This window comes from Phacochoerus africanus, chromosome 8 (assembly GCF_016906955.1).
Source record: "Phacochoerus africanus isolate WHEZ1 chromosome 8, ROS_Pafr_v1, whole genome shotgun sequence".
In the NCBI taxonomy this organism is placed as follows: Eukaryota; Metazoa; Chordata; class Mammalia; order Artiodactyla; family Suidae; genus Phacochoerus; species Phacochoerus africanus.
The window spans coordinates 45,320,638-45,340,793 of record NC_062551.1 but is presented as its reverse complement, the minus strand read 5'-3'; the positions used below and the strand labels follow the sequence as shown (position 1 = coordinate 45,340,793).

General features: G+C 53.4%; 3 protein-coding genes across 10 annotated transcripts; 2 read left to right on the top strand and 1 right to left on the bottom strand.

Moving 5' to 3' along the window:
• The first annotated feature begins 5,897 nt into the window (after window positions 1-5,897).
• On the top strand, window positions 5,898-9,356 carry TYROBP (transmembrane immune signaling adaptor TYROBP). Of its 2 annotated transcripts, none has more exons than XM_047790116.1 (6): window positions 5,898-5,999; window positions 6,189-6,323; window positions 6,699-6,725; window positions 6,871-7,005; window positions 7,186-7,229; window positions 9,132-9,356. In XM_047790116.1, the coding sequence occupies exons 2-6, from the start codon at window positions 6,269-6,271 to the stop codon at window positions 9,195-9,197; spliced, it is 327 nt and encodes a 108-aa protein (XP_047646072.1). In that variant the 5' UTR covers window positions 5,898-5,999; window positions 6,189-6,268; the 3' UTR covers window positions 9,198-9,356. The 2 variants fall into 2 exon arrangements, with proteins under 2 accessions (XP_047646072.1, XP_047646071.1); XM_047790115.1 differs by having other exon boundaries at window positions 7,183-7,229.
• A 150-nt stretch (window positions 9,357-9,506) lies between these two features.
• On the bottom strand, window positions 9,507-13,856 carry HCST (hematopoietic cell signal transducer). 6 transcript variants are annotated; one of them, XM_047790112.1, is made up of 5 exons: window positions 13,719-13,841; window positions 10,886-11,055; window positions 10,476-10,499; window positions 9,890-10,021; window positions 9,507-9,664 (listed from the first exon to the last, which is right to left on the bottom strand). In XM_047790112.1, the coding sequence occupies exons 2-5, from the start codon at window positions 10,926-10,928 to the stop codon at window positions 9,624-9,626; spliced, it is 240 nt and encodes a 79-aa protein (XP_047646068.1). In that variant the 5' UTR covers window positions 10,929-11,055; window positions 13,719-13,841; the 3' UTR covers window positions 9,507-9,623. The 6 variants fall into 6 exon arrangements, with proteins under 6 accessions (XP_047646068.1, XP_047646067.1, XP_047646070.1 ...); XM_047790111.1 differs by lacking the exon at window positions 13,719-13,841 and adding an exon at window positions 13,366-13,490; XM_047790114.1 differs by lacking the exon at window positions 13,719-13,841 and adding an exon at window positions 13,366-13,490 and having other exon boundaries at window positions 9,507-9,661.
• On the top strand, window positions 12,228-20,057 carry NFKBID (NFKB inhibitor delta). 2 transcript variants are annotated; one of them, XM_047790106.1, is made up of 12 exons: window positions 12,228-12,359; window positions 13,726-13,826; window positions 14,020-14,080; window positions 14,639-14,856; window positions 15,142-15,332; window positions 15,414-15,519; window positions 15,644-15,790; window positions 15,908-15,959; window positions 16,042-16,190; window positions 18,233-18,349; window positions 18,665-18,829; window positions 19,406-20,057. In XM_047790106.1, the coding sequence occupies exons 4-12, from the start codon at window positions 14,692-14,694 to the stop codon at window positions 19,457-19,459; spliced, it is 1,146 nt and encodes a 381-aa protein (XP_047646062.1). In that variant the 5' UTR covers window positions 12,228-12,359; window positions 13,726-13,826; window positions 14,020-14,080; window positions 14,639-14,691; the 3' UTR covers window positions 19,460-20,057. The 2 variants fall into 2 exon arrangements, with proteins under 2 accessions (XP_047646062.1, XP_047646063.1); XM_047790107.1 differs by lacking the exons at window positions 12,228-12,359; window positions 14,639-14,856 and having other exon boundaries at window positions 13,728-13,826.
• Window positions 20,058-20,156: the final 99 nt, after the last annotated feature.

The window sequence follows — 20,156 nt, the reverse complement described above, 5'->3', positions numbered from 1 at the left end:
AGCTGTAGCTGCTGGCCTACGCCACAGCCACAGCAACGTGGGATCCAAGACTTATCTGCAACATACCACAGCTCACAGCAATGCCAGATCCTTTAACCCACTGAGTGAGGCCAGGGATCAAACCCACATGCTCATGGAGACTACTCAGGTTTGTTACCATAGAGCCACAAAGGGAACTCCCTGCCTTGTCTTTAAAAAGTTTTATTTAGCTTTTCAGTCTGGGTCCATGACCTACCTAGAGTTTTCGTGCATGGTGTGAGGTAGGGGCCTAATGTAATTTTCATACATTTAGATAGCCAACTAACTAAGCATGTATATTGAAAAGATTATCTTTTATTTTTCTGTAAAACTTCTATCACAGATTAGGTGGCCGGTGTACATGGGTATGTTTCTGGAATTACCAATTACTGCATTAATTTCCATAGCTTTACAATAAGGTGATAGCACGTAAGGTGAGCCTCTCAACTTGTTCTTCTCTAAGAGTGTCTTGTTATAATTGGTTATTTATATTTCTGTATAAAATTTAGGATCCAGGACTTCCTGTCATAGCTCAGAGGAAACAAATCTGACTAGTATCCATGACAACATAGGTACGATCCCTGGCCTTGCTCAGTGGGTTAAGGATCCATAGTTGCCCTGAGCTGTGGTTGCAGACGAGGCTCGGATCTGACATGGCTGTGGCTGTGGCATAGGCCAGCAGTTGTAGCTCCAATTTGGCCCCTAGCCTGGGAACCTCCATATGCCTCAGGTGTGACCCTAAAAAGCAAAAATGAATAAATAAATAAATTTAGGCTCCGCCTGCAAGTTCCATAGGAAAAGCTTTTAGTATCTAGATTATGAATAGATTGAATATATAGGCAAAATTATGGAAAACTACTATCCAAATCTAGTAACATGGTACATCAAAACATTTATTTAAATTTTCTTAAAAGTCTCTTATAAAGTTTCCCTGTACTGACTTTTTGCATAGACTTTTAGATGTATTACTAGGTAGTTGACCAATTTTTTTGTTTTGTTTTGTTTTGTTTTGCCTTTTAGGACCACACCCATGGCATACGGAGGTTCCCAGGCTAGGGGTCTAATCAGAGCTGTGGCTGCTGGCCTACACCACAGCCACAGCTACACCAGATCCGAGCCACATCTGTGACCTACACCACAGCTCATGGCAACACCGATCCTTAACCCACTGAGCTAGGCCAGAGATCAAACCCGAAACCTCATGGTTCCTAGTTGGATTGGTTTCTGCTGAGCCACTACAGGAACTCCCAAGTTGGTCATTTATGATAATGCAAATGATTACTTTTCTCCGCTTTTGTTTGGTGTATGGCTGATATATTGCAGTAAAATTGATTTTTGTAGATTGATATTATATCCAGTAACTAAGCTAAATTCTGTTATGGATTCGAATAAATAGAGTCTTCTGAATTTTCTTTAGCCAGATCATATAATCTATTAATAATGATGCCAATCACTTTTATTTATTTTTCTGATTTACTGCAGAGTTAAGGTTTCCAGGCAAAATCAAACAGAAATGGTGACAACGGGCATCTTTGTCCTATTCCAAACTTTGAAGGAAAACTTTTAGAGTTCCCATCCTGGCGCAGCTGAAACGAATCCGACTAGGAACTACGAGGTTGAGGGTTCAATCCCTGGCCTCACTCAGTGGGTTAAGGATCCGGTGTTGCCATGAGCCGTGGTGTAGGTGGCAGACGTGGCTTGGATCCCAAGTTGCTGTGGCTCTGGCGTAGGCCAGCGGCTACAGCTACCATTCGACCACTAGCCTGGGAACCTCCATGTGCCATGTGTGTGTCCCCCCCAAAAAGAAGGAAAACTTTTGATATTTAACCACTAAATGTTTTAATACTTAAACATAAATGATATTAGTTGTAGGTTTTAGTAGTGCTATTTATCAAAAAAATTTTTTCTTTTTTGGCCGCCTGGTGGCATAAGAAGTTTCCCAGCCAGGGATGAGATCCAAGCCACAGCTGCAACAACCCAGATTCTTTAACCCACTGTGCTGGGCAGGGGATGGAACCTGGGTCCTAGGCTGCAGAGACTCCACCACTCCTGTTGTGCCACAGTGGGAACTCCTATTCATTGGATTTTAAAAATCCTCTTCTATTCCTAGTTTCTGAGACTTTCATGAATTGATGTTGAATTACATCGAATGTATGAATTGGTTCCCCTGGTGATTTTGACCATTCTTGTGCTTTCTATCTAGACGTCTAGATATCTAGAGTCTTTTGAACATTATTTCTTTATTATCATTATTTTTTTTTTTTTTTGTCTTTTCTAGGACCGCTCCCGTGGCATATGGAGGCTCCCAGGCTAGGGGTGGAATCGAAGCTGTAGCTTCCAGCCTACACCAGAGCTCACAGCAACGCCGGATCCTTCACCCACTGAGCAAGGCCAGGGATTTAACCTGCGACCTCATGGTTCCTGGTCAGATTCATTAACCACTGGGCCACAACGGGAACTCCTGAACATTATTTCTATTTTTTGGGAATTTCCTGCCTTATAAGTTTGGTTTCCCAGTCCTGGGGAAGAGAGTAGGAGGGGAGAATAGAGAGATGGGCAGGTCTTTATGTGAACATTTTGGGCAAATGTCTGCTTTTGTGGAATTGCTGGATCTATGCATAGGTGAATATTTAAGTTTATAAGAAATTACCAAATTCTCTCCCAAGGTGGTGGTTCTGTTTTACATTTCCAAGCAGTAGTGTCTTAGATTCCCAACTGTTCCCCACCTCTGCTGACACTTGATAGGGTCATTCTTTTGCTTTTTTCCACCCCCTTTTATCTTTTTAGGGCCGCATGTGCAGCATATGGAAGCTCCCAGGCTAGAGATTGAATTGGAGCTGCAGCTGCCAGCGTACATCACAGCCACAGCAACACCAAATAGAGCCATGTCTGTGACCTACCCCGCAGCTCACGGCAATGCTGGATCCTCAACCCACTGAGCGAGGCCAGGGATCGAACCCACATCCTCCTGGATACGAGTCGGGTTCATTACCACTGAGCCACAGCAGGAACTCGGGATAGTGTCAGTTTTTTAAATGTTCATCATGCTAACGGGTGTGTGGGAGGATTTCATTGTGGTTTAGTTTGTATTTCCCTAATGACTAATGATATTGAGCACTTTTTCACATGCCTATTGGCCATTCCTATCTTTTCTTTTGCGACTTATCTGTTCATACCACTTTAAAAAGTTGATTATTTGTCTGATTTTTCAAAAAGCTTCCTTCCCCTGCTGTAGAGGGGAAAAGTGGGAGCGGGAGCATGCAGCTTCTACAGACCTAAGCGTGTCACAGACCCAGCACACTGCCTGCTTTCTGGAAAGGTCAGCTTTGGCCTTCCCCAATACTTGGGCTGCTGCCTGGAGAGATTGAGACACTTTACAGATCGTGTGGGGGCGGGGGTAGCCCTGCTTCCCGGAGTCTGGCATTGTGAGGAGGGTGGAGCCCTCCATCCCAGCCTCTTCCTTCCCCCAGTGGTATGGAGACCATGGAGTGCAGAGCAGCCTGGGCTGGCAGGTTGGGATCTGTACTGGTACAGTTGTACCTGTTGCTAAAATCTTGAAATACTTCACTTCTGGTTAAGAGCCTCAACCCCACATCTTACGAATATGTGCCACTACCCTGTTCCATTCCCTTGGGTCATCTCGGACTTCCCCATATCTCAGCAACCAAAGGGGGCCCCAAGACTCTGACCCAGCCCTATGGCCGCATCCCTTCCGATTGGATGGTGCCTGGGTGCAGGCCTGTTAGACCGAATTTGGGGGGTAGCCTGGACCTGGCTGGAACTGGAAAAATCAGATCAGGAGGCTGAGGCTGAAAGGTTAGGGAGGATTTTCAGCAAGGTGAGCCCAGAACTGGAGACTTGAAGTTCTAAGAACGGTAACAACAGCAGTTCCCATCGTGGCTCAGTGGTTAACGAATCCGACTGGGAACCATGAGGTTGCAGGTTCTATCCCTGGCCTCGCTCAGTGGGTGAAGGATCCGGCGTTACCGTGAGCTGTGGTGTAGGCTGCAGACGTGGCTCGGCTGTGGCTCTGGCAAAGGCCGGCGGCTACAGCTCTGATTGGACCCCTAGCCTGGGAACCTCCATATGCCGAGGGTGCGGCCCTAAAAAGACACACACACAAAAGAACAGTAACAATAGTGATGTTGGTAATGACTTCCGTTCGCTGAGCTATTCAGTGTGCCAGGCAGGCCTTATTCTAAACACAACTCACAAAATCCTGGACCACTGCAGCAACCTTCCCCACAGTCCATTCCCCTGGCCCAGCCAGAGGCAGCCCTTGAACACCCCAGGCAGATCAATACCATCCTGGCTCAGAGCTTCCTCTGGTCTCTGATTGCCCGCAGTTCACTGGGCTTCAGCTGCCTTGAGGGGTCTGGGGTGCCAGTAGGACCTGCAGGACCTGCTCACTCCAGACAGACCTGGGGGGTGGGGGTGGGGTGTGCTAATTCTTCTGCCACGGGACTCGGCCAAGCCCAAGCCTGGGCGATGGTGGTGATGGTGGCTTTAGCAGCTAGTGCTGCCTTGAACTTGGCCCAGATCCTCTTCCGGACTCCAAGTTAAAACCCCCCCACCCCAACCTCCGCCCCAGTGGGCCACTGAGCATCTATCTCATGACCACCTTCCAGTTCCCTGTTTTCTGTCCTGAGCCCAGGCCTGGGGAACCGTGGGTGTTGGCTTCCTGGACGGGGGGAGGGGGGCTTCCGGCCCCTGGCCCATCCCCCAGGCACCCTAACCTCAGGTTCCTCCTTTCCCAGCCCTAGCTCAGGCTCCTCCTGGGGGCTAGAAGTCCTTGTCATCTGCTGGGTGGCCTCTCTCAGTGAGCACTTCCAGCCACTTCCTCATTTGGTGGGGGCAGCCCAGCCTGGCCCGGAGCCACCACACTGTGGCCCACCTGCCTCTCCCCAGAGCCCCGGTCCTGGGCTGGGCCGTGTGCAGCCCTGTCTCAGCCTGTTCCTCTCCTCTTTCTCTGCCTCGCCTCGGCTCTCTCCTTCCCGATCTTCCCTCTTCCCCCACTCCTTTCCGAGGGTCAAATGTCTGTTTTTAGCTGCCGGGTTCCAGTTCCACCTTTATTTGCTGTGTCACCTTCGGCAAGTATCTTTCTTTCTGTAAAATGGGGGTAAGAGCCTGTGCCTCAGATGGTGCTGTTGGGGGTTAAAAGCCTTAATGCCTGGGACAGAGTGCCTGCACCTCTTTAGCACCTGTATCTCTCTCTCTCTTCTTTTTTGTCTTTATAGGGCCCCACCTACAGCTAGGGGTCAAATTGGAGCTGCAGCTACGGGTCTAAACCACAGCCACGGCAATGTAGGAGCCGAGCTGTGTCTGTGACCTGTGACGCAGCTTGTGGCAACGCTGGAGCCTTTAACCCACTGAATGAGGCGAGGCCAGGGATTGAACACATATCCTCATGGATACTAGATGGGTTCTTAATCTGCTGAGCCACGACAGGAACTCCCTGATGGTTCTCCTTTAATATGCTGTGAACATTCCAAATAATTGTAATGAGTGCTTATAAAAAGCTGACAAGGGAGCTTCCTTCGGGGCTCAGCGGTTAACGAACCCAACTAGGATTCACGAGGACTTGGGTTTGATCCCTGGCCTCGCTCAGTGAGTTAAGGATCCAGCATTGCCATGAGCTGTGGTGTAGTTCCAGACTCAGCTCGGATCTGGCGTGCTGTGGTGTAGGCCGGCAGCCGGAGCTTCGATTCAACCCTTAGCTGGGGAACTTCCATATGCCGCGGGTGCAACCCTAAAAAGCAAAAAAATAAAAATAAAAATGAAGAGCTGACAAGTGTCAGACCCTGTTCTAGAAATATTCATCCATTTGATCCCTACAGCACCCTACAAAGTAGGTACTGTTTTACTTCTCATCTTACAGATGAGGAAACTGAGGCCCAGAGGGGTTGAGTGACGGATTCAAGGTCGTCCAGCCCGGAAGAGGCAGCGATAGCGTCAGTCAGAGTCAGCCATCGAGGCTTCTGGTACAGTGATGGCTGAGCCCTGTTTGGGGATGGAGCTCAAGTTGACCCATGCACCTTTGACCTTTCATTCCAGCTGTTAGCGGCTGCAACGGCCTCTGGGGTGTCCGGGCCTGATTCTTTGTGGTATTATATGTCTCTGTTCCTCCTCCCCCATTGTCCCCTCCTCCCTTCTGCCACCGCCCACCTCAGACTTCCTCCTTTACTTGGTTGGACACTACGCCACATCCCACCGGCCTTGGACTGTGGTGTCCAGCAGCGTCATCTGCATCATGGGGCGCCTCGGACCCTCCAATGGACTCCTGCCTCTCCTTCTGGCTGTGGGTGGTGAGTTGGGGGCCTCTGATGCTCCCGGGCTCAGCTTGGGGCAGGACAGGGAACAGGGTGGGAAGAGAAAAGCAAAGAGGTGGGGAGCGGGGTGGACCCAGCAGATTCCCCAGCCCCCCACACTCTATGGGTCTCTCTCAGAGACTGCGCCCCTGAGATTGGGCCTCTGGCAGAAGCAGAGGGAGGGCACTCTAAGATGTTGCAACAGGAAAAGCCGATGTAGAAGTAACACAGTCCAGCGGCCTGGATGCTGGCCCACAGGTCCCACCGGACCTTGCTGTCCACCCTTGCCTCCTGGCTGTCAGGAACCCCCCTCCCCCAGCCTCTATGCCCACCAGCCCCGTGTCTCAGTTTACCTTCTTTTTCTCTCCTCAGGTCTCAGCCTTGTCCAGGCCCAGAGAGGTAGGCCAGTCCCCCCTCCCGACCCCCCCTCCCCAAGACCACCCCATCTCTGTCCCTTCCCCAGTCTCCCCCTGATGACTGACACCTCCTCCCAATGCCCTACTCCCACGGACCTCCCCTCACCCCCATGCCTCATCCATTCCAGAATGCAGCTGCTCCACCGTGAGCCCGGGCATCCTGGCAGGGATTGTGCTGGGGGATCTGGTGCTGACCCTCCTCATCGCCCTGGCTGTGTACTCCCTGGGTCGGCTGGTCCCTCGGACACGAGGGGCCGCGGACGGTGAGTGGGGCCGCCAGAGGATGGCCTGGGACCCTCTGAGGACCTGCCTGGTGGGGAGGGGGTATGGCTCCCGAGTCACAAGCATCCAAGGGGGGTGATGGAGGGGCTGGTTCTGCCACAACGTGGTGCTCCTGATTCTCACCCTGTGTCTGCACTCTGCTGCTCCCCACCCCTAAGCAGTGACCCGGAAACAGCACATCGCTGAGACAGAGTCTGCTTATCAGGTGAGGAAACCAGCTTCTCTTTCTCACACCTCACTCCTGCCCTGGGGGCGTCCATCTGGAGTACCCCTCCCCCAGGCCCTGCAGAACCTAGACCCGAAAGCCCCTTTCACAGCAGCCCCTTAAATGCTTGAAGACCAAGCATCCAGAATGCTTTCAGTGATCGTTCATGACCTTATGCTCGGCTTACAATGTGTGGAGGGGACATACAGGAATGGTTGGCCTCAGTCTGAAGGCAGGCTCTGAATAGTTCTGGAAAAGCCCAGCCCGGGACAGGCTGATGTCCTGGAGAAGTCCTCCTAAGGGCAGAGGATAGAATTCAGCCTAGTTTGGTAACTCCAAAAAGAAACATTCTAGAGTTTGGAGGGGAGGAGTTTGCATCCCTTCGAGACACTATCCAAATCTAAAGGACTGGAAGACTGAAGGGGCCTTCCAGTTACTGGGGGCGGTGACATTTCAGGCAGAGCATTATTCCAATTTATTCACTGTTCTGGTGGAATTGGCTGAGGACCTGTCTAAAGACTCCTTAGAAGAATCCACACAAAAAAATACAAATTTGTGCATATAATCTAGGGCCAGCGCAAGGATCTTTGAAACCCTTTTTAAGAACCTCTGTGCCCATAATCATCTTTTCATCACCCACCTTCTGTCAGTACCATTCTTTTTTTTTTCTTTTCTTTTTTTTTTTTTTTTGTCTTTTTAGGGCCACAGTGGCGGCATATGGAGGTTCCCAGGCTAGGAGTCTAATCTGAGTTCCATCTGCCGGCCTACGCTGCAGCCATAGCCACGCCAGATCAGGGCCACATCTGCGACCTACACCACAGCTCCCGGCAACGCCAGATCCTTAACCTGCTGCGCGAGGCCAGGGATGGAACCCACGTCCTCATGGATACTCGTCAGATTCGTTTCCGCTGAGCCATGATGGGAACTCCTGTCAGTGCCATTCTTAACACTTTAGGGGGTCAGGAGCTCCTCTGAGAATCTAATGGAAGCCACATAGACCCTCTCCACAAAAATACACACCCAGACTAGGCATTTGTATAAGATTTCAAGGATTCTGAGGCCTTGGGGTGATAGACACCCCATTGCCATTATAAACCTTGTTCTGTGAAAGCCCCGCCTGCAACCCACTTTGCTTTGCCTCATGTGTGGCTAAAAAAGACTTTGCAAAGTGTAAGAAGCTCAAGTGCGGCTCTGTGAGGACTGGAAGACTGAAGGGGCCTTCCAGTTACTGGGGGCGGTGACATTTCAGGCAGAGCATTATTCCAATTTATTCACTGTTCTGGTGGAATTGGCTGAGGACCTGTCTACACTAGATGCTTGTTAGCAGAGCTTGTGTCCTAGTTGGGGAGACAGACTTGAAGCAAAGCAACACGGAAGATCATTTGGGGAAGCAGCATGAAGGAAATAAAGCAGGTTGATGTGAGAGTAAGTGGGATGTGGGAGGAAGAAAGTAGAGATGGGGAATTAAGAAATGCCTCCTGGGAAAGTGACTTGAGCCGAGACTTGAACAAAGAGAAGGAACCATCCATGGGAATTTCTAGGGGACCAGTGTTCCAGGCAGAGAATGGCGCACCCAAAGGCCACTGGGCTGGGCCATAAGATGAGGCAGAGGAGAAGGGGGAATGCTGAACACACTTGAATAAGATCCAGATCTCTCTCTTGGCTGCAAGTGTGAAGGCCACTGGGAGAAGGCTAGATCTTGTTGTTTTAAATTTAACCACAGTTGGTTTTTGTTTGTTTGTTTGTCTAGGGCTGCGCCCACAGCATATGGAAGTTTCCAGTCTAGGGATCTAGCTGGAGCTGCAGCTGCTGGCCTCCGCCACAGCCATGGCAAGGCACTGGCTTTAAGCTGGTTTGGTGAACCTCTTTCACAGAGGGTCTCTACCCTGTCCATCCCTTTAGGAGCTCCAAGGCCAGAGGTCAGATGTCTACAGCGACCTCAACACACAGAGGCAGTATTACAAATGAGCCCAAATCAGGACAGTCATCAACCCGATGCCTGGATCCAGTCATTCCTGATGCCTGCCCAGAACCCCGTTCTGCTCCCACCAGGATACGGATCCACAGAGTATCCTCCATGTCAGACCTCTCCCCACGACTGTCCCCAAATAAACATGGAGGACCTAAGCACTATTGAGTTATTTCAGATCCCTGGGCTGATGGGATGGGGATATGTGGGGTTTTGGTGGGGGGTGGGGGGACCATGGACCCAGAAACAAGTCAGTGGGAGGGAGGCTGTGGGGAGCCTGGGTTCTTTGAAGAAGAATTAGAACTAGAGGTATTTCAAAGACTTTATTCCAATCCCCAAGAGGGGCCAGTTTCCTGTGCCACCACGCACAATCTGGGATGGGAGGGTCAGGAGTCAAAGGTTGCAGGTAACGGCTTACAGCGGGGTCAGCCCCTGCCCGGCATGTTGATGTAGATTTTGCCGTCTTCTGGGGGTGGGGGAGAGAGAGCACGAGGCCTGACCACCCACCTCCCACCCACATCTCCACTTCCTTGGGGACCCCCTGTCTCAGGGGTTTCCTCAGGAGTTCCCCCAAGCACCGCCCCCAGGGTTTCCCCAGAACCTCCAGGGCTTGCCCTGGGGCCCCCGCCCTGGGGACCCCCCTCCCCAGGGACACCAACCCTCTTCAAGCCCAGCCTGTCCCTGCCCTCACCTTGGGTGGGCCTGCTGCGTGGGCGCCCACACACAAATACCCCCACCACGATTAACAGTGACACAACCGCATCAGCGGCCACGAGGCCTGCCAGGAGTGGCAGGGAGAGGGGCCCACATCCGGAACAGGAACCTGAAGGGTTGGGGCCGAGATGAGAAGGTGGCTGGCGGGGAGGGTGTGGTTCCAGACACTCGTGGCTGGGCTTGGGGCAAAGAAAGTCCCTTTGGAGTTGGGTGGCCCAGATTCCCTGGGGAATGAGGGGAGATCCAGAGACAGGCTGATGTGTCCCAGGGCCTGAGGGGCTGTGCTCTGGGCATGGTGGATACCCCTGAAGACAGGCCTGGGGGGGGTGGGGTGGCTGGGTCCCTGGGTCTTCTGTTTGGTGATGAGAATGGTGAGATGGGGTTCCAGAGAGGGCTGTGGGTCCTTTGGAGCCTCCGATTTGGGGATGAGAGGTCAGATGGTGACCTAGAGAGCCGCTGGGGGTGTTCCAGGAATGTCAGGCCGCACTTTGGGGCAGCGGGGGGAGGGAAGCAGTACCTGAAGTCGCTTGCTCCACAAAGGGAAAGGGGTGTTGATTTCTCACCTGAGGTCATCTGCGCTGCAGCCACTGTGGAAGGATAGGGAAGATAGATCAGCAGGGAGAGGAGGTTCCCAAAGGAAAAGGTGATGTCTTCAGAAGTAATGTCCACTCTGGAGAGATGCAATGCGAAAGAGGGGCCAAACAGGAGGGGAGCCCCCGGAGACACAGAGAGACAGAAACCCAGAAGTAGAGATGGAAACTCAGCAGTGAGAAGAAGAACAACAGGTGGCCACTCCAAACCCAGCTTCCCTCCCCAAAGCACCAGGCCCAGAAGCCTACATGGGGGCGGGGGAGGGTGCTGGGAGAAGGACCTGCCCTTAGCACCCCTCCCTTCAGATGCCACCCAAGCTGTCCCTTTTACAAAACTTGCCCAACACACAGCCCGGCCCCCCCGCCCCGACCACTGGCTTCACCTGGGAGCAAAAGCAGGAACAGGATGCCGCCTGGAGGGGCCATGGTGGGCTGGGGGCGGGAAGGGGTCTGGTACAGGGCTTTGGTCCACAGAAGTCCTGAGGAACAGTGGGGGGAGTAGAGAGGCAGCAATAGCGGATGTCACTCTGCTGGTGGCAAGGCAATCTGCTTCCTGTGTCAGTGGGAGGAAGAGAGGTGGTGGATCCCTGTGACTGTCTAATAGGACAACTGGGGTTGGGGGGCGGTCAGAGAGACTAGGAGGCTACTATGATTGTCCAGGTGGGAGGTGACAGGGAAACCAGGTTGTGGGCACCGAGGAGATTCTGGAAAGATTTCGGAGGTAGAGCCAACAAAACTTCCTGATGCAGTAGATATGAGTGCATATGAGAGAGACAGAGGGGTCCAGGATGACCAAACTTCTGGCTTGGGCAACTGAAAAGGCAGAGCATCCTTTGGCGGGATGGAGAAGGAGGAGGAGCAGGTTTAGGGGAAACAGGCTGGGGTGTGGGCACACTGAGTTGGAAATGCCTGATAGGTCCCCCTGTGGAGAAGCTGAACCACCAGAGCTGCCTGCCTCTGAGTTCATGGGCTAAGTCTGCTCTGGAGATGTAAATTTAGGGGTCGGTGTCTTAGGGATGGTATTGAGAGCCATGCGGCAGGATGAGATCATCGAGGAAGTGAGTCCAGATAGAGGAGCAACACCCAACACACCACCTCCCCCCAACACCAAGAATGAGTGAAGAGGAAGAAACAGCCAGAACAGGAGCAGCGAGTGAGGTAAGAGAACCAGGAGAACACGGAGTCTTGAAAGCAGAGGACAAATGTGATTTACTTGGTCACCGAGATGGGAACTGAGAATGAGCCTCCCACTGGAATGTCAGGCTGCTTGAGGGCTGGGAATTCCCGCCTGCTTAGCTCACACCTATACCACCGCACCCAGCAAAGCACCCCACTTGCAGTAAAAAATTATTTTTAAAGATGAATGAATAAATGAGAGCTGATCTCTGAAAAAATGAAGAGGGAGAAACTGGAGTCCACCTACATCACTTTCTTACAGACCTTTCCTCCCCCCGGATGAGGGAGTTCAGAACCTCCAGCTCCCTGCTCCCTCAAGGCTCAGTAATACGGGCACCACCCCCTCCACCCTGTGCCGCCAGCCCAGGGCCCGGGAGTCTTCTCCCTCCGACCAAAGATAGGGCTCCCAAATCTCTTTCCGGGGAGACTTCGGAGTCAGGCCCTCAAAGCCCCGCCCATTCAGAGACCAGGTTTGCGCTAGCGCCGCGCGGGGACTCCCCGGGCTTGTAGGCGGGGCCCTGCCCAGGACTGGGCGGTGCCAGAACTTCAGTTTAAAAACTCGCGGGGGACCCGACTCAAGATCGGGGACCCAGCGGCGGCTCCGCGGGGAAACAGCGAGGCTGGCGCAGCGCCGAGGCCGGGGCCCTGGGGGCCCGCAATCCGCGCCACGGAATCCCCGAGGTAATGGAAAGTGTGGGGGGTGGGGGGAAGCACGCTCGGCCCCTAACAGAGGGGCCGGGGGCGGGGGGCACTTTTGAGGCTCCGAGAGACAGAGCCGGAGCATCAAGAGTAAAGGGTCAAGCATCAAGCTGAGAGCGAGGGTAACCCGCGTTTGGAGGGGGCAGAGGGCCCAGACTCCTGGGTTGTGATGACGGAGCGGCTGGGATTTCGGACCCTTGAGTCCCGAGGGGTAAAGGACTGGGATTTGGAATCCTAGGTCCCGGGGGGAAAGCGCAGGGAGCCGGGACCCCTGGGTCCTGGGAAGAGGGGGTGAGGGTCTGAACTCCATGCTCCAGAAAGAGGTTGGATTGAGTCGTTGGGGGCGTGGTTCTTTAAAATCCGCCAAGGTCTGGGTGTGGAAGGCCCAGCGCCAGGCCACAGGGATTCACAATGGCCATGACCCTGCCCCCGGCCCGGGATTTCCCGGGTCGCCACCCGGCCCGAGGCCCCGGGCTTAACAGGAATTCCCCATGTGCGGGGATTCCACGAGTGCCACGCTTGGCCACGCATCGCTTCTCGGAGCCCGACACCTGCGGCATCGAGCGGGGAGGAAGAGGGAGGTGGAAGATTCCCTTGCGTGAGCGCCGTGACGTCAGCGCGTTGCGCCCGGGCTGTTTCCGAGTCCGCCCTTCCCCCCTTAACCCTTCCTCCGCCGGAACTGGCTCGGAAGGGTGAGGGCTGAGGGCTCCGCCTTTCTGAGTTGCGCAAACTAGGCGACTGGAAGCGAGGACCAGGTCTTAGTCGGGGAGTGAGCTGAGGGCCCGTACTTCTGGCAGGGGAGTGGGTGCAAGTCTCCCAGACTCCTGCGGGGTGGGGCCTGGACTCCTGAGTCTGAAGTGGGGGGCCGAGATCGGAACCTTTGGATCCCTGATAAGCGAGGGGGTTATTGACTTCGTGGCTTCTCGGGGAGAGGGGCTGGGGACTCGGATGCCTGGTTTCCCGAAGAAGGAGTATCAGGGGAGAGAACCTGCATGTGTGTCTCCGGAGAGTGATGCCCAGCGACGCCCCGAATCCTTCAGCCCTGGGAGATCAAGGGGTGGGATTTTTCACGGAAGTGGCGGAGCAGGGGGTTGCAGAGGGCGCCCTCCACCCCCTTCCTCAGTTTCCACGACGCTGGTGGAAAGTTGGGTCAGAGGGGAAAGTGCGGAGCAAAAGGAAGGAAATGGCGGAGGCGGCGCCACACCCGAAATCTTAGATTGGCTTGGGAGCTCTCTGGCGACATCAGTGTGCCAGTTTTTCCGCGCAGGAGGGCGAGGAGAGCGCCCTCCCCCGCGCACTTAGATGATTTAAGGACCCCTGGTAACTTCCTTCCCACCTCACCCCACAGTGAGTCGGAATGAACGTAGCCACTGCCCATCGCAGACGGTGAAGAAGCTTCTGGAGGAACAGAGGCGCCGCCAGCAGCAGCCTGACGCCGGTGGCCTACCGGTGAGGCCCGTGAAACCCCGCCAACTACAACTCCCATGAGGCCGTGTCCTGTCGGGCAAAGACTTGCTGCCCTGCTGGGCCCTCAGGGCTCACAGGACTTGTCCTGACTTAGATGCCCTGTAGGTGGGGAATGGCTGCTGAGGAATCTGCCAGATAAATTCACCCTTGTTTCTTTTTGCTTATGCCTCTACAGGGACAGTTCCCACCTCCCCTGGCCCAGCCCCTAACCCCATCTGTGAATGAGGGTGAAGCTGGTAAGTCTGGAAATGCACCCGGTTGCCTCAGCTCCCAGTCCCAGCTTCCCTCAGGGACTCAAACATCCCAACTCTTAGAATTTTTTTTTTTTTTTTTTTTTTTGCCTGTGCCTGGGGCCTGTGGAAGTTCCTGGGCCAGGCATCATCAAACCCACACCAAAGTAGGACCTGAGCTGCTGCAGTGACGACGCCAGATCCTTAACAAAGGGAACTCTGCAACTCTTAGTATCTGGGGGAACTTAGAAGCTAGGCCCTCACTCTTGCCGAGACCTGGCAAAAGTTGGCTCTCCCAGATTCTCTGGAGCCCAGTAGTCTAAATAGTCATTCAGGGGCCCAGGCGCCCAGCCTTTTTGTGCTCCAGGAGTCTAGGCCTTCAGTCCCCCAGTGCCCCAGACATCCAGGCCCCAAAAGTCCAAGCTTCCAGTCCCTCGGTGGCCCCAGAAGTACTAGCTTTCAGGTCCTTGGGATACTTGAGGCCCTCACCCAGGCCCTGACCAGGCTACGACTTCCCCTAACTCCAGTAACCATGCCTGCCCCTGCTCCTCCTCTCACATGCAGGCCATATTCACTTCCCAGCACATCAGGAGACTGTGGGGTCTGGATATGGCAGCATGGCCCCCACCACAGGCTTTCCAGACTGGGACCCCAACACACATGCTGCCTACACAGACAGCCCCTACTCTTACACTGCTTCTGCTGCTGAAGGCTTCCTGCCTCCTGACTTCTACCCACACTCGGACCCAGGGCGACCGTGTCCATTTCCCCTGGGGATGGAGGTGAGATATAGAGTGGGAACAGGATGCTGAACGTCCCCTAAGATTCCCAGTTGCTCTCATGCAGCATCCTGAGGTGTCTGGTGCTGGGTTAAGCTTCCTTTCTTAAAACGGGCAAAACTGAGGCCCAAAGGTCCAAGGTCATTTGGCACAGACAAGTCAACCAGCCACTCTACTGGTGCTGTGTGTGTGTGTGTGTGTGTGTGTGTGTGTGTGTGTGTGTGTGTGGTGGTTTGGGAAGAAGGAATTCTCAGCTGACTGGCTCTCCCTATCACCTGCACCCTTCAGGACCCCCTGGATACCCGGCTCTATGTAGAACCTTCCCTGCCACAGACAGGATCCTGGAGAGGTTCTGCACTCCCCTCAGGACCCCCACAGTTGCCCCCTGTGGTCACCGGACCATCCCTGGACACTGCCCGTGCTCAAATGCTGGCTTTGGGGCCACAACAGCTGTTAGCCCAGGATGAGGAGGGAGACACGTGAGTGTCAGGGAATGGGGTCTGCAGGCGCCCTTCTCAGCTGGGGTGCTGTGCTCACTACTGCCCCCTACCCATCCCCAGGCTCCTGCACCTGCTTGCGGCTCGAGGGTTGCGCTGGGCCGCGTACGCTGCAGCTGAGGTGCTGCAAATGTACAGACATCTGGACATTCGTGAGCATAAGGGCAAGGTGAGGGCCAGGGGCTTGCACTCCTGGATCTGAGGGCAGAGGGTCTGGGGGCCTGGATTCCTGGGTTTCGGAGGGAAGGAGGCTAGGGCTGGGCTCCCAGACTCATCTTTCCTGACACCCACAGACTCCGCTCCTGGTGGCTGCTTCTGCCAACCAGCCCCTGATTGTGGAGGATCTACTGAACCTGGGAGCAGAACCCAATGCCACGGACCATCAAGGACGTTCCGTCTTGCATGTGGCCGCTACCTATGGGCTCCCAAGAGTCCTCTCGGTATGTGCAGCCGGCAGGTGGGATGAGTGAGATGGATTGATTGCCAAGATCCCGGCTTTCAGGGCTGGGAGGCCTGGGGAGACCCTAATCCAGCCCTCTGCCTTCTCCTCCTCCCAGGCTGTGATTAAATCAGGGGTTCGGGTTGACCTGGAAGCCAGAGACTTCGAGGGTAAGTTGGGTGGCGGGCTGGCTGGCTGTGGCTTGGCGGAGTGGGTGCTCCAGATGGAGAGCCCACACTCTCTCCTCTGCAGGCCTCACCCCCCTCCACACAGCCATCCTGGCCCTCAACGTCGCTATGCACCCACCCGACCTGTGTCCCGCCGTCCTGAGCACCCAGGCCCAAGACAGGCTGGCTTGCGTCCAGATGTTGCTGCACATGGGTGCTGACCACACCAGCCAGGTGAGCGGACAGTGGGCAGCTGGCCCCAGGAGGACCTGGTGGGGGGGCGGGGGGAGCTCCTGGATGTCCGGGGGCTCTAAACAGATGCTGACTTGCCTCTTCCCAGCTGTGTGACCGTGAGCATGTTACTTCTCTCTTCTGCGCCCTAGTTGTCTACTGTAAATAGTATTACTGGCCTGAGCTTATATTTCCCAAGCGCTTACTATTCATGAAGCACTCAGGTTCATGGATTAGCTAGTTGAATCCTCAAAAACACCCTTTGATACGTGTGCCGTTATTATTTTATTTATAAGGAAACTGAGACACAAGGATTCAAAAATCTTCCAGCTTGTGCATGTCAGAGAGGGAATCAGAACCTGGGTGGTGACCCCAGAATCCAGCTAGTAATGGTGGTAGTCTCCTCCTTCCTGACAGTAGCTCCTTCGTGGGCTGGCTGAGAGAATTAAACGTCTACTTGTGGGTTTTTGTTTTATTTTGTTTTTTTGTCTTTTTAGGGCCGCACCTGGCAGCATATGGAGGTTCCCAGGCTAGGGGTCGAATCGGAGCTGTAGTTTTCGGCCTACACCACAGCCACAGCAACACGGGATCTGAGCTGTGACTGCCACCTACACCACAGCTCGCAGCAACGCCAGATGCTAAACCCGCTGAGCGAGGCCAGGGATCAAACCAGCAACCTCATGGTTCCTAGTCGGATTCGGTAACCACTACGCCATGACGGGAACTCAAGTTTTTTGGGTTTTTTTTTTTTAGTCGAAGAACTTTAAACACAGATAAGGTACAGAAAATAGTATAATAAACTCCACGTACCCAAGGTCAATAACCAGCAACTCATAGCCAGTCCTGTCCCATCCACTTCTCCACCTTCCTGTGTTATTTTTAAATCCAGGCATGTAATTCTATGCATAAATATTTGTGTGCTTTATTTTTTATTTTATTTTATTTTTTTTTCCTTTTTAGGGCCGCACCCTGTGGCATGTGGAAGTTCCCAGGCTAGGGGTTGATTTGGAGCTGTAGCTGCCAGCCTATGCCACAGCCACAGCACAGCAATGTGGGATCTGAGCCACATCTTCGACCTACACCACAGTTCACAGCAACGCCAGATCCCTGACCCACTAAAGGGGGCCAGGGATTGAACCTGCATCCTCATGGATACTAGTTGGGTTCATTACCGCTGAGCCAAAATGGGAACTCCCTATTTCTGTGTCTTTAAAGGATAAGAACTCTTTTTAACCTCGGTATCATTATTCCACCTTAAAAAAATTAATAATCTCCTAATATCAAAGATCCTGGCTGTGTTCAAATTTTCATCTGGCTCTAAAGTGACATATGTTTATTTTTTTTGTTATAAAACACACCTCCCTAGGCTCAAATAAAGGCCATACATTGAGATGATATGTCCTTTTAGGTCATTCTTGATTTAGAATTTCCCCTCTATCTCTTTGTTTTCTCTTTATAGTTTATTTGGTGAGCCAACTGTGTTGTTTTGCCCCTATAAACACAATTTTTAATGTTAATTACTATTACAAACTCTTTAAAGGCATATAATAAAGTTTCACTGTAGAAAATGTCTTCATTTGCTTCAAAATATGTAGAGAACAACTCGGTATGGAAGTAAATACAGGCTTAGGTATTCCGTTGATTAATGCTCCTCAACTCCCATCCTTGTAGATAAAGTACAGTCGGTGTGGGAGGTGGTGCATTTTACTGTGCTTAATAGGATGTGGGAAGGCCAGAATAGCTACTCTTCCAGAGATTTCCTTTTTCTCAAAGATTCTTGGGCTGGAACATTGTCCTAATAAATGCTCTGTGATGCATATGACCGGAATGGTACTCCCTTAAACTTGGTATTCTTGTATAGTGCACAACACTTGCAACCATATAATGTTGCTTATACAGCTCAGGTCAGCTAAATCTAAATCCTTAGCACCTTTGAGTGCTTGCAGAGGAGAGACAAAGACAGGGTCTCTCAAGACTTGTGGCTTCCATGAGAGGAGGCCTGAGTGTGAGAACTGACCTGACGTCTGCCATCCCCCTCCCCACAGGAGATCAAGAGCAACAAGACAGTTCTGCACTTGGCTGTGCAGGCCGCCAACCCTACTCTGGTTCAACTCTTGCTGGAGCTGCCTCGGGGGGACCTGCGGGCCTTTGTCAACATGAAGGTAGGAGCCTAGGCTGAAATGTACAGATTGAGATGTGGCGGAGTGGGGCAGTGGGGTGTTGGGGGTCGTGTGGGCGGTGGCTGTGGAGGGGACAACAGATGGGATGAGGTTGGGGACGGTGTAGGATGTGGAAATCGACTGGAGACATGTGTAGGACACAGACTGGGGGCTGTGTGGAATGTGGTTGTGGAGGCGGGTTCTGGGCTGTGAAAGGGAGCACGTGGGACATGGATATGGCCGAATATGAAGTGTGACACTGGGGACCCAGGCCAGCTAAATCTGCGTCCTGAGCAGTCCTCCCCTTGCTGTCCCTAGGCCCATGGGAACACAGCCCTCCACATGGCGGCCGCCCTGCCCCCTGGGCCGGCCCAAGAGACCATCGTGCGGCGTCTGCTGGCAGCGGGGGCGGATCCGACACTGCGCAATCTGGAGAACGAGCAGCCTGTCCACCTGCTACGGCCCGGGCCGGGCCCCGAGGGGGTGAGCACTGATCCCACCCTGATTGCCGGTTGACCTAACCCAGTGAACCCCTGACCCATCCATTCCTGACTTTAGAGGGTGACTTGTCATCTCCGAAGGTGACCTTGACCCTTCTCCAACCTGACCTTGTCATGGTGACTCCTCCTGACCTCTGTTTCAACCCTGACCTCAAAGTATGACGTCTTTTTCCAAGCTGGAATCCTGACCTCAGTGTGTGACCTTTGATCCCAAGTATAACCTCAGTCTGACCCTTAGTCCTGACCTCACAGTGGAATTTCTGATCCCGAACGTGACTCTGCCCCCCTTGCCTCTCCCCTTTGATCCCCAGTCCTCAGTGCTGGTCCCAAGGCGGGAACCTGCAACCAGCAGCGCCTTTCCCTCCCCCATTCCGGCTCCTGAGCCTTTACTCCTCATGTGAACGCACCTTCACAGCGCCCCCAACCCCGCATCTTGACTCAGAACCTCTGATCTTCCGACCCAGCCAGCTCCCTTCGAACCCCCCACCTGGCGGGGAGGGCCGGCCCCCACCCTCCCCGCAGCCTCTCATGCATCTCCCCCGCCTTGTCTTGTCCACAGCTGCGGCAGCTATTGAAGAGGAGCCGTGTGGCACCCCCAGGCCTGTCCTCTTAGGACTCAAACCCAGAACCTGGACTGATTTTCCAGTCCCCACCGTCCTGTGGGACAGCCAGCGTATGCTAATGTTGCAAATCCGTGATAATGTATGGGGAGTGTGCTGCCTTTTGGGGTCTTACATTAAAACCCCAGGATGGCTGCTGAGGGGTAAACAGTCCCCAATATTTGGGGTGGTCTGATACCCCTTCCCCACCCACAAGGGGCCCCTTGATGATTTCTGTGAAATCGAGGCCCCTTGATTGTTTCTGTGAAACACCCTGGACCCCTAACCCTTTCCCCACCAGGATCTTTTGTGGTCCCTTCCCCTAACTCAGCTCTTTATACCTGGAACCCCAGGTGTAACTCCCCTATACAGTACTGGGGTACCCCCAAAACAGCTTCCAGTACCATCCCAGTAGCACTCCTCAGGTGACCCCCTAACCTCTCCAGGACCCCTTCCCTTCAGGTCTTTAACCCTGAGACATAGGAAGGACCTTCTTTGATTAGGGTCCTACTGCTTTTTGACTCAGAACTGAACAGGGCCCCTCCCCCAGACCCCAGTATTTCCAGTGAGTCCCTCTGTCTGAAATTCCTATTAAAGTCAATATGGACTAGACCTGTTATTGTCTAATCTCTCATCACTGGTGCAGGGAAGCAGCTCAGGAGTCGTGTTTGGATGGCTGGGTCCAGGTGGGGTGTTTGTGCAGACACTGTG

Bases quoted from the DNA above. Each gene is read 5' to 3' on its own strand.
- HCST (XM_047790112.1), bottom strand. From the start codon at position 10,928: ATGGCCCCTCCAGGCGGCATCCTGTTCCTGCTTTTGCTCCCAG. The intron at 10,500-10,885 runs GTGAAGCCAGTG...ATCCTTCCACAG, and splicing joins GTTCCTGCTTTTGCTCCCAG to TGGCTGCAGCGCAGATGACC. The intron at 9,665-9,889 runs GTGAGGGCAGGG...CCCCACCCCCAG, and splicing joins ACGCAGCAGGCCCACCCAAG to AAGACGGCAAAATCTACATC.
- NFKBID (XM_047790106.1), top strand. From the start codon at position 14,692: ATGGCCCCCACCACAGGCTTTCCAGACTGGGACCCCAACACACATGCT. The intron at 14,857-15,141 runs GTGAGATATAGA...TGCACCCTTCAG, and splicing joins CATTTCCCCTGGGGATGGAG to GACCCCCTGGATACCCGGCT. The intron at 15,960-16,041 runs GTAAGTTGGGTG...TCTCCTCTGCAG, and splicing joins GGAAGCCAGAGACTTCGAGG to GCCTCACCCCCCTCCACACA.
- TYROBP (XM_047790115.1), top strand. From the start codon at position 6,269: ATGGGGCGCCTCGGACCCTCCAATGGACTCCTGCCTCTCCTTCTGGCT. The intron at 6,324-6,698 runs GTGAGTTGGGGG...TTCTCTCCTCAG, and splicing joins TCTCCTTCTGGCTGTGGGTG to GTCTCAGCCTTGTCCAGGCC. The intron at 6,726-6,870 runs GTAGGCCAGTCC...CATCCATTCCAG, and splicing joins CCTTGTCCAGGCCCAGAGAG to AATGCAGCTGCTCCACCGTG.